Below are 13,293 nucleotides of genomic sequence, written 5' to 3'. Positions count from 1 at the left end.
ATTTTCACCGGGGGCCACATCAGCCTCGTGGTTGTCCTCGAGGGCTGAATGTAATTTTAGGACTGTGTATAAATGTAACTACTCCTTAACAAGCGAGAGCTCGGCGCTGCTGCCAGGTAGAAACAAGGTGCCGGGTCAGATAAAACAAGGTGGAGGGCCAGATGCGGCCCACGGGCCTTGTGTTTGCCACCTGTGGCCTAAAAGATTCACACCTGCTGATACGATATGGCCCTTTTCAATCCACCCCAATAGCCAGAACAGTTTGTTGAGAAAGGAAATTGAAACCAATGATAAATCTGAGGTTTTAGAAAGCTCTGGAAAGTCAGTTACTACAATGGAGGCTGGGAATCTGCCCTTAAAGGTTCTAGAAATAATAGGCCGGAAGTCAATTCCTCTGGAAGTTACTGGAGGCCACAAGACTAAGGAACCATTACTATTAATGATCATTTTCAGCAATCTGGCCCTCAAAAAGTCTCCAACGGAAGTGGCCATCGACCGATCACCTATTTACCCCCTTCCTCCATCCTAGGAAGCATGACTCTGCTTAGGCGCCTCGCCTTAGCACTCTCCCTCCAGGGGAAGAGGAATTCAACCCCCGAGCCTGGATCCCCTCACCCGGATCAATCTAACTGGCCCCTGATCCGTCGGAAATAGTAACGTGACTCTCTATGGGCTCTGGAGACCAGAGCAGAGATTCTCTGTGGAGCGGGGAACACTTCCTCCTCTCTTTTCTGGGAAAACTAGAAACCACCCCTTCTCTTTTCCTCTGGGCATCGCCCTGGGTGGCTGTGAGAGCCAGAACCCCTGCAGCTATCCCACGACCAGCTCGGGCACGGCAGAGCCAAGAGGAGTAATGGGCCCCCAGACAGGCCCAGCAGTTTCTGTCCACCGAGAAGGTCCCCCCAGATGGTAAACTTTCGTGCAGGAGGGCACGCGAGTGTGCTTACTGTTTAATTTGGTTCAGGTTGGCTTTCCATTGCTTACGGGCAAAAATGACCTTTAACCCACAGTCCTTACCTCCGTGGATGTATGTTAGGTCCTGCTGTGGGCTAGGCTCTTTAGTGACACACAGAAAAAGAAGGGGATTTATTTTATTTTATTTTTTTACCATTTTTCTGCACTTACTATGGGCCAGGCATGTTGCTAAGCCACACCCCCCTTCCTCCCCATAAAGAATCCCAGCATGTAAGCAACGTTCTGATTCCACTTCGCAGCCAAGGAAGCTACCAGGAGTGGGGGTGAGGTCGCACTGCTGGTAAGCGGGGGAGCGAGGACGAGCTCAGGTCGGACTCCAAAGCCCAGCGGGTCAGCACCACAGCACAGCACCTCCAGCTGGGCGCTGTTTTACTACACCAGCGCCACTGTGCAGGTGGGGAAGTTGGGGCTCCTGAGACAGTTTCTATGCTCTCTCCAGTGTCTTGCCCACTGCCTGGCACAAGGTACATGATAAACATCCGTCGAACCGAACTGCCCGACATAGGACCCGAGGATCCCAGCCCAGGGCCCTCTCTTTTAAGACACAGCCCTGTGGCACCCGTCATGACCTTTCACAGTGACTTCCCCATCGCAGGTGGAGTCCGGGGTCTCTCAGAAACCGTCAGCAAAGGAAACTGCATGGCTGAGGTGACTGATAGTGTTCCTGACTCATTACTTTGCCCCCGAGGAAGGGGGCAAAAGAAGTCCAAGAAATTCAGCTGTTTCTGAAAACTCCCTTTCCCAGAGCACTGCAGGGCTCTCTCCGAGCCGAGCCGCAGCCCCCAACACACCGAAGTGCGCCCGTAAACCACCTTGAGTGCCAGTCAGTGCGAACACGGAGCACGTGGGCGGGTCCGCTTGGAGCCCCGCCTCCCGGAGGCTTCCAGGGTGTGAGCTGGCTTCGTCCAAACAGCCCCCAGCAGCCTCCAGTGAAGGCCCCGGAAGCTCCAGGTGCTAAATGCTGCTTTTGTTCCAGATCTTCCCATTTGTCAAGTCGATTGCTTTGACCACGGCGCAGGTGTGGTGAGGCAGGCAGGCAGGCATCACAAGGTCAAGTCCAAACCCCTTCACGTGGCACTCCAGGCCCTTCACAAACTCTCAGCTCAGGCCTAGCACCCCCACCCCCTGCCCCAGGGAGAGTCTGTTGTCTGTCCCTGAGGGTAACACCCCCGTCACAGTTCCCGTCTTTGCACTTCGGGCACATGCCACCTGACTCAACTGGACTTTCCCGGGCTCCACCTGGAAAACTTCTCCACGACCAGCATCACTTCTGTGCTGCATCGGCCTCTCGGGAGGCAGGGCCCCTGGGGAACCTATCCTTTTAAAAAGCTCCCTGGGCAATTTGGGTGGCCGGCCAGCTTTGAAAACGAAAGTGTGAATACATACACACTCTTCCCACCACACACACCCTCACACTGGTTTTTGTCACCTCGTAACTTCGGTTGGGTTGGGGCTAGGGGGGCGGCATGGGGCAAAATGGGGAAAACACGGTGAGAAAAGACCAGAAGGATAGAGGGGAGGCGATGGGGCCTGGCCCCCAGCGGCTGCTCGGAGGGTTCGGAACCTCCACACACAGCAGGTGTACAGGCACAAGTCCCTGGGAAGGTCCAAGAGCGGCCTTGTGACAATCAAGCACGAGCAGCGAGTCAGGGCTCAGGGGACCAAGGGGGGCACAGAGGAAGTCCCTCCCCCAAACCCCAAAGGCAGCAGATTTTGGGAGCCTTCAGGGACACCTCCCAAGAGCTTCGGGGCAGCAGAATGACTTTGGCGCACCCAAGCTCATGGGAACCGAAGGAGGCTGGGAAGGTTGGGGCAGGTGTTCCACGGTGTGGTGGCTACGAGGGTGCACCTTGCCAACTTTCCCCTCCACGGAAGGAGCCCCAGCTGCCGGCTTCGAATGCCATCCCTACGAGCGCTCCAAGGCCATGCCTTGCAATGTGGGAGTGTCCTGGGGAGTTGGGACACACCCTCCCTGGAGACTCACGATTCCTTCGCTGGCTGAGCGGGTCCTGGCTTCACACCAACCCCGACCTAACGGACACCTGCACGCCGACGTTCACGGCAGCGCTGTTCACAACAGCCAGGGGCGGAAAGGGCCCGGTTGTCCGTCAACAGGAGAATAAAGTGTGCTACGCGGGCTCCCCTCGCTGTCCGAAATCAGGGCATTCCTATGAAACCTTTCCTGTGCTAACATGGCGTAAAGCAAAGAGTACCCTCTGCTTTCCAAAAGCCGAAGTCACACTGCTCAGCCTTTCCCAGAGACCTGGGTGAGGACGTCTTTCCGTTAACCAAAGGAAATCGGAAGGTTTTTTCACACAGGAGCCGTTACTGCACTGACGCGGATCGTTCATAAAAGTGAAGTGGCAGCCCTGGCTGGCATAGCTCAGTGGATTGAGCGAAGGCTGCGAACCAAAGTGTCCCAGGTTCAATTCCCAGTCAGGGTACATGCCTGGGTTGCAGGCCACGGCCCCCAGCAACCACACACTGATATTTCTCTTTCTCTGTCTCTCTCTCTCTCTCCCTCCCTCCCTTCTCTCTCTAAAAATAAATAAATAAAATCTTTAAAAAAAAAAAGCGAAGTGGCCTAACTTGATTCTCTGGAAAAAGGGGCGCACCCATACACAGTCCGAGGAATGTCACACAGTCACAAGAAGGAATGAAATTTTCTTACATGCGATGCGAAACGTATGGATCTTGAAAACAGCGTGCCAAGTGACATAAACCAGACACAGGGGACACATATTGCGACCCCACTCATACGGGGCACCTAGAACAGGCATATTCATCCAGACACGAAGTACAGGGAAGGTTACAAGGGGCTAAGAGAATGGTGGGGGCGGGGATGGGGATAAGATATTATTGTGTAACGGACGCCGATTTTATGTTGGAGACGATGACCATGGTCTGGGAACGGCTACACAACATGGTAAAGGGTATTTAAAGCCACCTGAGTCGTCCACGTATAAGTGATCTCACAATGGTATGTATTATGTTATGTCTACTTTATCACACACACAAAAACTCACACGATGGGACCATACCAATAAAACATATTTTTTTACTGCAGCTCAAGGATTCTGCAGAAGCTTCCTCGAGCCTTCCTGGACTGCGCAGCTGTGTGAGCTGCATCCACCCAAGCTCGCTCCCTCCCCTCCACTGGGCTCAGATGGGCCCTGGGGTCTGGCGGCTCCTCTGCCCTCCCCGGGTCCCTCTGTTTCCTCCCACACAGGCGATTCCCCCAGTACAACCTGTGCACACCTCGTCTCGGTTTAGCACCTGCTTCTGGAAGGACCAGGATTAACACACGGGGTGAACGGAGCCCCTCCCTGGGGATCCTCAGAATCGTTACCAGGACGCACTGAGCCACAGCAGGTTAACACACTTCAAAAAAGCTTTTATTGAATTCAATTCCCAAAAGCACAGATACTTGAGACAATTTTGATGGGACCCTGAATTTCTGCAGGGCTGTTTTTGGCTACTGTAAAAAAAAAAAAACACAGACACACACACAAATCTGAGTGGCCTTGCTATGAGGTCTCGTTGAAGTTCTAGAAGGCACTGACCAGGGACAGGGATGGGACCTGCCCTTCCTCAGACGGCCAGCTCGGCAAGGGCCCTGTCCAAGGGGTCCACAGACCAGTAGTTGTCATCCCAGCCGAGGAACCAGCCCACGAAAGAGGGAGGCTCGGAGCCTTGCTTGACCACGGTGATGGGGGTCCGCCTATCGCGATTGGCTGGGTCCGTCTCGATATACCGCTTGGCTGCAGACGCACGTGCAAGGAGAGAAAACCCAGAGGCCCTGAGTGCCCCCCTCGCCAGGGAGGGGCCGTTCAGAGCGGGAGTGACCTAAGGCGGTTCTGGCCCTACTGTCCCTGAGGCCCAGTCTCTTCACTGGACACCACTAACCCCTGAAAGGCAACGGCACATGACTCTTCCACCCCCCTGCCCCGGAACACAGGACCGGACGGGTTCCAGTTTAACCTCCTGCCTTACGAAGCTGGGATCACTTTTTTCTTGCTGCCCCCTGCTGGGAGATATTAAAAAACCAGGTTTGGGATTCCCAGCCCCCAAATCAGGTCCACTGAGCAGCCAAGGATCTGCTTTCTGTCACCTAAACCCTAACAAGTTCAAGGCTTTGGGTGTTCCGGGAACTTGAAGCAGCTGCTATCGCTTCCTTCCTTTCCCTGGCACGAACTCGGGCTCTCTGAAGGAACTGGGCTGTTCTCTCCCCACCGCAGGCAGAGCTCACGAGGGAGGGGCCTCGAGTAAGGAAGTCTCCACCCCACCATCCCGAACTCCTAGGCTCCCACCCCTCCCGTGAAACAGACACAGGGGCAGACTTGGGTCCTCACCAGAGGTCAAGGCTTCCGTCTTTTCCTCTTCTTGAGAATCCTTTCCAACCCAGACAAAGACCTAGAGGGGAGATGTGAAGTAAAAAGAGCATGAGGCGTGCTGGCCAAACTCACCGGCGGCGGCAGAGTCCAGGGAGGTTCCAGGCGTGGGGTCTGGACACACCCCCAGCTGACAGAGCCCACAGACGACTAGAAGGACTTGGAACAGACGCTGCAAACCAGTGACGGGCAAACACGTTCTGTTTGCCCACTCGTCACCCTATGTCGGTCTGCAACATTCTTCCGGACAAATTTAGCTGCCAGCTGACTATGTTAAATCTAGATTTACGACTTCTCTGGGAAACCTGGGGGATCTGGCCACCAGGAGCCTTCCCCCTCACTCGGAGGAAGCCGAGCAGAGGCTGCCCCTCGAGACGGGAAGTTCCAGTTTGCCTCAGACTCCACCACTCCTTCATGTCTCCCCTCCCCAGCCTGCGTCACTCGTTAACACCACCAACCGGGTGCCCTGAGTTGGAGGCCCCTTCAAGAGGCTCATGAATTATCCCTTTACAGGCAATTATCTGTCAACAAGTGAGCCGCCAAACACGTGCCCACAGGCGGAATTCATCTGACAAACATCCGCTGAGCGAGAGTCTGCTAGGCGCCGGTCTCTGTGTGCCCGGGCCGACACGGGCCTGAGGCTGGGAATGAGAACAATTTACCACCACAACTGCCGTTTTGAGTCTTCTCACAAGTTTTGTTACAACAAAAAAAAAACCTATTCACCTGGTTTTTACGTATCACCCATGTTTATGGATATCTAAAATATTTAAAAGCACCTGTCACTGATAAAACAGTGCTGGGCAATAAAAAACCACTTTATGGCTCTGTTTGCATGTGCTCCCTACTGCCCTGGCCTCTCCGCGGCGGGTGGTCCTTTTTGCTCATCCTAGGATCCCCACACTGCAGCAGTTCACAAAAGCTGGTGAAGTGCACGCGTGCACACACACACACACACACACATGAATGCATCAGGCAGCCAGTGGAGCCGGTGGTGACAGGGGCTGGCTAGCTCGAGCTGCAAACGTTCTCGTGCTGCCCTCCCAACCTGGGATCCCAGGACGCTTGTGGGGAGAAGGGTGTCCCGTGCCTGCGTGGCTGCTGTCTCTGCCCCTGACAACCCTGGGGACAGCCGACCTGACAGCAAGGGCCACCAACTGCCACCACCACAGGAAGAAAGCCCTGTGGGGGCAGAGAAATGTCTTCTTTCTTTACAGCTCTGTCCCCAGCACCTAGAAGAGTGTCTGCCACCAAGCAGGTCCCCACCAGGTAATACAGGGTGGGCAAAAGTAGGTTTACAGTTATGGGTAGGCAACACACAGTTAATAAAGCGATTGTAATAATCGTAACCCGCATGCAACCGTAAACCTGCTTGTGCCCCCCTGTACTGGCCGGGTGCATGAATGGCACCCCCCCCCCCCGCCAGGTCCTACACAACGGCCTGGCCTACAAGATGCAGCGGCGAGAGCCCAGAGTCCTCTAGAGCAGGAGGACATGTGTGTCGAAACCTCCAGGTGACCCGGGCCGTTCACACGTGTGCAGGACATGCTGCTGCTACGTGCAACTTTCTTCACTGACATTTTTAGAGTCAGAGTTCACACTTCCTAAAGGCCTGGGAGAGAATGCTGGCCATCTGATTTGCATTTGTATAATGCTTCAGTGCTTCCGCCTTCTTTGCAAGGGGGCTTATCTCCATTCCCTCACACCTTGCTGGGGTATGCAAAGTAGGCACCACCCCTCCCACCTGTGCCTGAGCAGGCTCGAAAGGGGAACAAGGGGAAGCGGCTTGCAGCAGCTCGTGTGTCTCCAGTAACACCTGGCACTTCAAAGTCCTTCAGTTGCCCACCTTAGAGCTGGGAGTCTAGGTCCTCCCATTCCCTCGGGCCCAGAGAGCCTTCACCTTCTGCCCTTTACCCACCTGGTCCCAGGTATCCAGCAGCATGACATCATCGGTGGCTAGGTCTTCCTGCATGAACTCGCCAGGGACCTCTTCGATCTGGGAAAGAACAGAGAGGTTAACGGAAAGCACACCGCCAGCCCTCTTCCCTCCCTGGGAAAGGCTCCCCACAAAGGAGTTGCAGAGCCGGCTCTGGCCAGCAGGGGGCTCCTTCCTCTGTGCTGGGCCACCAGATCTGCTTGTCTCTGCCCCTGCTGCCTGGGGTCCCACTCCTTGGCACATGCCTCCTCCCCAAGGGAAAGCGGGGGGGGGGGGGGGCTCACCACAAAACGTCCGATCTTGTTGGAGCAGGCAAAGAGGCGAGGAGGGTGGGCGTCCAGCTTCTTGTCCTTCAGCCGTGGGGAAGTGCGATAGGCAGCCTTCCCACCCAGGGCCTCCCAGAAGCTGTCTGTGAGGGGAGGCCACACAAACAGCCCACTGACACGCTGGCCTCGCCAGCCCTTCTCATCAGACGCTGGGACAAACCCTGCCCTACAGCACCCACCGCTTCTGGTCCCCACCCTCCAGCTTAAAATCCCAGGGGCCAAAGAGGGGCTCCAAGCTGACCACACAGAGCCCAGTGAGGGCCCCGTGGCAGCGGACGCACAGTCGGGACTACTTCCGGCTGGAGACCGACCGCGGCGCTGCAGGACAGGAACAATGGTCCCCACTCAGCCGAGGGGCGGGCTGCGGCTCCGAGGCTCCGAGACGCAGCCGCACGCTCAGCGGTGCACAGCTAGTGCGCGAGTGGCGGGTCTCCCCGGACTCCAATCCCCATTCTTCCCACTGTACTGCTCCGTCCACACAGGACTCTTTAACTCTTAAGTTCATTACAAGCAAATACAACGGACAATTCAGTCCCTCGTTCTCACTCATTCCCCCCACGGACATTCCGAGTGCTCATTAGCCCCACGTGACCAGCGGCCACCAAGCTGGACCTGGCAGATAAAGAGCACGCCTGTCCTCTCAGAAGGTCTCACTGGACAGGCTGCTCTTCCCCGGGCCTGTTCAGCACCAAGCAGGAGGCAGTGAGCTCAAAAGCAAGAGCAGAAGGTGGCACAGAACGGTGTTCCTGACCTCCGTTCTGGAATCGGAGGAGGTCCGTGGCACCGCTGGACGGGGCGGGGGGGGGGCAAGGGTCAGAAGAGGCCGCTGGCCCTGGGAGGCTGTCACTCCTGCCTCAGTCTTTCTGACCTCCTTCCTCACGCTTGACCCCCCCCCCCCGCCCCGGCCCCGCAAGCCTTCCCTGACTGCCCGGCCCAGGCTCAGCTCCCCACTCTCCGATTCCTGGAGGCCGCTCTCTCACTCACCAAAGCCCTCCTTTCATCCAGCGCCTTTTATTTAACACTCTTTAGCAGACAGGCACTGAGGAGGGAGTGCAGGATATAGAGCCCCCCCCCCCCCCCCCCCCCCCCCGGCAAAGAAGAACATAGGGAAGCTGACAGCTCACGGTGAGCAGCAGGCTCCTTGCTCCTTCCTACCTGGCTCGCTGCCTTCTGCCACCTGCACAGGCTGGGCCCGCAGCACCCGGACCAGCTCCTGAGCCCCGGTCTTCTCCGCCTCGCTGGCTCCTACGCCCACCCACAGGTAGGCCGCGGAGGGGGTTTTCAGGACGAAGGCATCGTTGGAGTTCAGCGCACCAGCCTTGGGCATTATCTGGGAGGACAGTGCTCAGTTAACAGGAATCAGACAGAATGCCCTCAGCCCCTTCTCACGGCCCAGGACCCTGCAGCAGGGCCAGCTCAGGGGGGGACTTGGACGAGCACAAGCCCCCAGCTGCTGTGCCTTCACTATCCCAGCCGCTGAAGGCACAGACTGCGGACACTGAGAGGCTCGGCTGACGTCCAGAGTCCCTAGTGCCCTGTGGCTAGCCAAGGTGATTCTAGAATTCGGGGCTGCATTAACAGAGGCTGAATGCCCAGAATAGAGGAGGTGATAGTCCCCTTCTCCTCTAGGCTGCTCAGACCGTAGGATTATGTTTGGGTGTGCTCCTTCCACCACAAAAGGGACAGTAGCCAACTGAATTCCATCAGGAACAGTGTCCAGATTGTGAAGAACGAACTACTTGTGAGTAGTGAGCTCCCTGTTATGGAAGACATTCAAGGGGCACCGGGCATCCTTGAAACGGGAAAGCCTAAGACATAAAATCCGGCTGCCAGGGCAGGAAGGTACAAAACGCTGCTTCTTAACCCCCCATCCAGCCCCTCCCAATCCTGTGCCCAGAGATCTGTGTGGCAAGCCTGGGAAGTTTTGGGGAAGCCACACCCTCCTGGGGTGCATGGCCTGGGCGTCAGTTACCTCAACAGCTCGGGTGGCTCCAGAGCTGCTGGCCCGGACCTGGAAGAGGCGGGTGCTGGCGGGGGCCGTCTGCCCGCCCTCGCGGGAGGTGCCACCCTTATAGATGATCATGGGCTTCCCGCCAAACAGGCTCATGAGGTGGGCAGGCTCCTTGCCTTGGACCACACGGCTCTGGTGGGAAGACAGGAGAAAAAGTCAGGGAAGTAGGGGCATCTGTTCCTCTGTGTGGAACTGCACCCACCCTCCCTCCTGGGCCAGCACAGCCCAGGCCGACCCCGCAGACGAGGCCGTCACGTGCACACATGTGTGGGATGGAGCTGGCCCTGAGCACACAGGGCTGGGGGGGGAGGGGAGGGGAGTTCCAGGAAAACTGGAGAGGCCGCTCTGACCTGTGGTCTCCCGGGCACTGCATCAGTCGCTCTCCCCTCCCCAGAGAACCTGCCTTGCTGACCCTGAGTCTAGTCCAAGAAGCAAGAGAGCCCACGTTTGCAAATATACCCTTAAATGGAAGTGCAGGGATGGTTCATGGACATGCTTCCAGGACAGTGATGTCAGCTCCAGGCACAAGAGCCAGTGGAGTGGTGAGAACACAACCTTCCAGAGCAGGAGGGACCCTCCCGCACCGCCAGGGCGCCCCAGAGGCAGGCTGCAGGTGTCCGCCAAGATATATCGCATCCGCTCCTGCCCCTGCGCCCACTCTGGTCCCTGCTGTGGCCCTGAGAACTAAATCTAGCAGCAAAATCTCATGTGCATGCTGGGGGCACTGTGGTCACTTCCCAGTAGGACCCACCACTGCTGGGTTAGAGCTCAGGCCCCAGCACCGCCCTCCCAGTGAGAATCCAGGCTCGTGCCTCAACCTCTCAGGGTCTTGCCCTGTAAAATGGGGCCAGGAAGGCTGCCCCCAAGGCTGCTGTTGGGGTCAAGCGAGCTAGAACAGTGATCATCCCACGGGGTGCCCGGTACCCAGGGGACTCCAGTGTCACAGAGTTCAGGGCACCAACCTTGGACCTGAACCTAGAGCCCTGTCCGCTCCAAGTGTAAAACAGAGGAAAGAGAAGTCTGTCTCCTTCCCCTTTATCTCCCCAGCCTGGCTCCGTTGCCCTCCAGGACCCCACACTGTAGCCAGGAGAACCTTTCAGACCCTGGAGTCACCTCACATCAGTTATCCTTCAACAACATCCCCTCGTTCTCAGGGCCAAGGTCAGCATCCTCGCCTTGGCTTCTGGGTTCTCCAGACTCCTATCGTTCTAACACCCAGTGTCTCCTCCCACCTCGGGGCCTTTGCATACACTCTTCCCTCTGCCCAGAAAGTGCTTTCCTTTTTTTACTCTTTACCTGGTCAGCTCTTAGTCATCTGTTGGGCCCCAGCTGAAAAGTCCCTCTCTCAGGAGGGTGAGGGTAGGGGCCTTCTCTAATCCAGTCAGATCCCACCTGGGATCCATGTCCCTAGACTCAACATGCACGTATAGGCGGCCTCCTACGGGCCAGGCTTGGTGCTGAGTGCTTTACAAATATTAACCCTTCGGCCGCACAGCACTCAGATCAGAGGGGCTGTTGTTATCCCCCGTTCGAGAACACAGAAGTATAAAGAGGCTCTGTGACTTGCCCAGGGGTGCCCACAGGTGAAGACAGGACTCAGTCCTAAGAGGCTGCCCCTGTGGGCAGGTCCGAGCTGCTCACCAGGCTGCCTCTCCTGCATCCCTCCTACAGCATCTTAGCATTTCCACTAGCCACACACGCCCCATGTGTGACTGATCTCCAGTGTGTGTAGATGCACCTATTTGTGTGTGTGTGTGTGTGTGTGTGCTGAATGTCTCTCTGCTCTGTTCCCTAGACTGGAAACCCCATCAGGGCAGGGGCAGGTCTGTGTGCTCATGGCCACAGGCGCGGTGCCAGGCACATGGGAGCCCTCATCAGTGTTTGTGGGGTGGATGGACAGTCAGACAGATGAGTGAACAGATGGACAAGGCCCTCGGTGTGACCCAAAGGGGCAGTAGACCGGGCTCACCTGGACAGGAGTACCTCCCAGCTCCTCATCCAGCTGGGCGGTCAGGATGGCAGAGGCAGCGACCTCGTCCTGGGTGGACTGAGCACCCTGCCTGGAAGAGGAAATAATGCCTAGCACCAGGGCTCACACAGAGTCCTGAGTCTCACCCTGGGCCTGGACCTGAGAAGCCCACACACCTCCCGATTACGGGGAATCAAACTGACATGCAGAGAGGGCAAGTGATTCTGTGAAGAGCAACCACGGCAATGTTCCTAATAACAAAAGGCTGGGGTCGACCCAAGCACGGAGCAGCAGGGAATCTGCTACACAAACGCCAGCTCAGGTGCTGCCCCCCCGGATGGGAGCCTCCCAACGCCCTCAGACACATCTCCCAGCCCTGTTTGCCCCCCACGCTTGGTGCCTCCCACAGCCCGCCCCGTGGCATGCGGCCCCGGCCCCTCACCAGTTATAGATGATCTGTCCCTGACGGTTGCCATGACGGTAGTTGTACAGGATGATGTAGCTGTCACCACCGTAGAACTGCCCATACGTGGTGGGATCCACTGGCACTTTGTCGGAGCCTTCAATTCTCCAGATCTGCCGGGGCAAAGCTGGTCTCAGCATGGAGGGGCGCCTGCACCCCCAGATTCAGGCCAGCTGGGAAACCACCCTGAGGCTCCACTATGGGACAAGAGCTTTATAGATGGCTCCACCTGGGCTCAGCCTGAAGTCAAATAAGTTACCCAAATCACAGAGCCACTTGTGTGTCCTGCTCCAACCCTGACACTGCACCCCTGCCCCGCTCCATCCGTGCTCCTCGGAGCAATTGGCCCAGGGACTGCCAGCGGCAAGGTGGCACACCGAATGAGCTTCCCGCAAGCGTGACACATGAGGGCTGAGAGAGCAGGTCAGTATACACAGCCCGCCTCCTTCAAGCTTGTGTGCCTTGGGACGACTGGCTTAAATTGCATGCGCCTCAGCTTCCTCACGTGAACACTGGGAATAATAAGAGTACCCACCTTGGGAGGCTGTCGTAAAAATCAAGTGAGTTTATTCGTGAAAGTCTAGCAGAAACTGACACAGGGTGATTGCTCTTACTATTAGGATTATTATTGTTGTTATCACTAATATCACATTATCTGCATCATGATTGAATTGTCTGGACTTTACAGATCACCTCCAGAGAATTGTCTGGACTTTACAGATCACCTCCAGAGGCAGGGGCATCACTAAGTGACCTCAGGGTGGATCCCTGCTAGCAGATCTCTTTTCCAAGCTGTTTTCCCAGGTGGCCACGAGGCCCTACAGCGCCACCTGGTGGTACTACAGAGACATTGAACCCTTTCAGTCTCAGCAAACAGAAGCCTGCAATCTCTTGACCTTGAAAATTCCTGAAGGTGATGGAATGGGATTAAACCCCATTCTACAGGTGGAAAAAAAGTTCAGCTCAAAGAGGTTAAGTAACCTGCCCAGTGTCACACAGCAAGGCTGCCAGGGCTCCTTCCACACTGCCCCACCCTGGACATTCTCCCTGCATCCTCCCCTCCCACTCAAGTAATGAATGAATAAATAAATGAATGAAGAATACCAATAACACAAACAATAATAAATAAAAATTAACTTTTTGCTATTTCTATCATGCGGAATGGAATCCATGTTTTCCAGAAGCAGACTCTACCTCATAAACATCTCTGACCCCCACCCTA

General features: G+C 56.2%; 1 protein-coding gene across 4 annotated transcripts in view; it reads right to left on the bottom strand.

Moving 5' to 3' along the window:
- Positions 1–4,348: 4,348 nt before the first annotated feature.
- The window catches only part of GSN (gelsolin), a 48,831-nt gene continuing 39,886 nt past the window's right edge, over positions 4,349–13,293 (bottom strand). For all 4 annotated transcript variants that reach the window (XM_028508836.1, XM_028508845.2, XM_036022162.1 and 1 more), the window contains 8 exons: positions 12,051–12,184; positions 11,609–11,699; positions 9,601–9,771; positions 8,784–8,958; positions 7,587–7,711; positions 7,285–7,362; positions 5,328–5,388; positions 4,349–4,736 (listed from right to left, as the gene is read on the bottom strand). In XM_028508836.1, coding sequence (XP_028364637.1) covers positions 4,567–4,736; positions 5,328–5,388; positions 7,285–7,362; positions 7,587–7,711; positions 8,784–8,958; positions 9,601–9,771; positions 11,609–11,699; positions 12,051–12,184 — 1,005 coding nt within the window. In that variant the 3' untranslated portion in view covers positions 4,349–4,566. The remainder of the gene's footprint in view (positions 4,737–5,327; positions 5,389–7,284; positions 7,363–7,586; positions 7,712–8,783; positions 8,959–9,600; positions 9,772–11,608; positions 11,700–12,050; positions 12,185–13,293) is intronic.

Source organism: Phyllostomus discolor, chromosome 3 (assembly GCF_004126475.2).
Source record: "Phyllostomus discolor isolate MPI-MPIP mPhyDis1 chromosome 3, mPhyDis1.pri.v3, whole genome shotgun sequence".
NCBI lineage: Eukaryota > Metazoa > Chordata > Mammalia > Chiroptera > Phyllostomidae > Phyllostomus > Phyllostomus discolor.
This window is presented reverse-complemented; position numbering and strand designations above follow the sequence as displayed.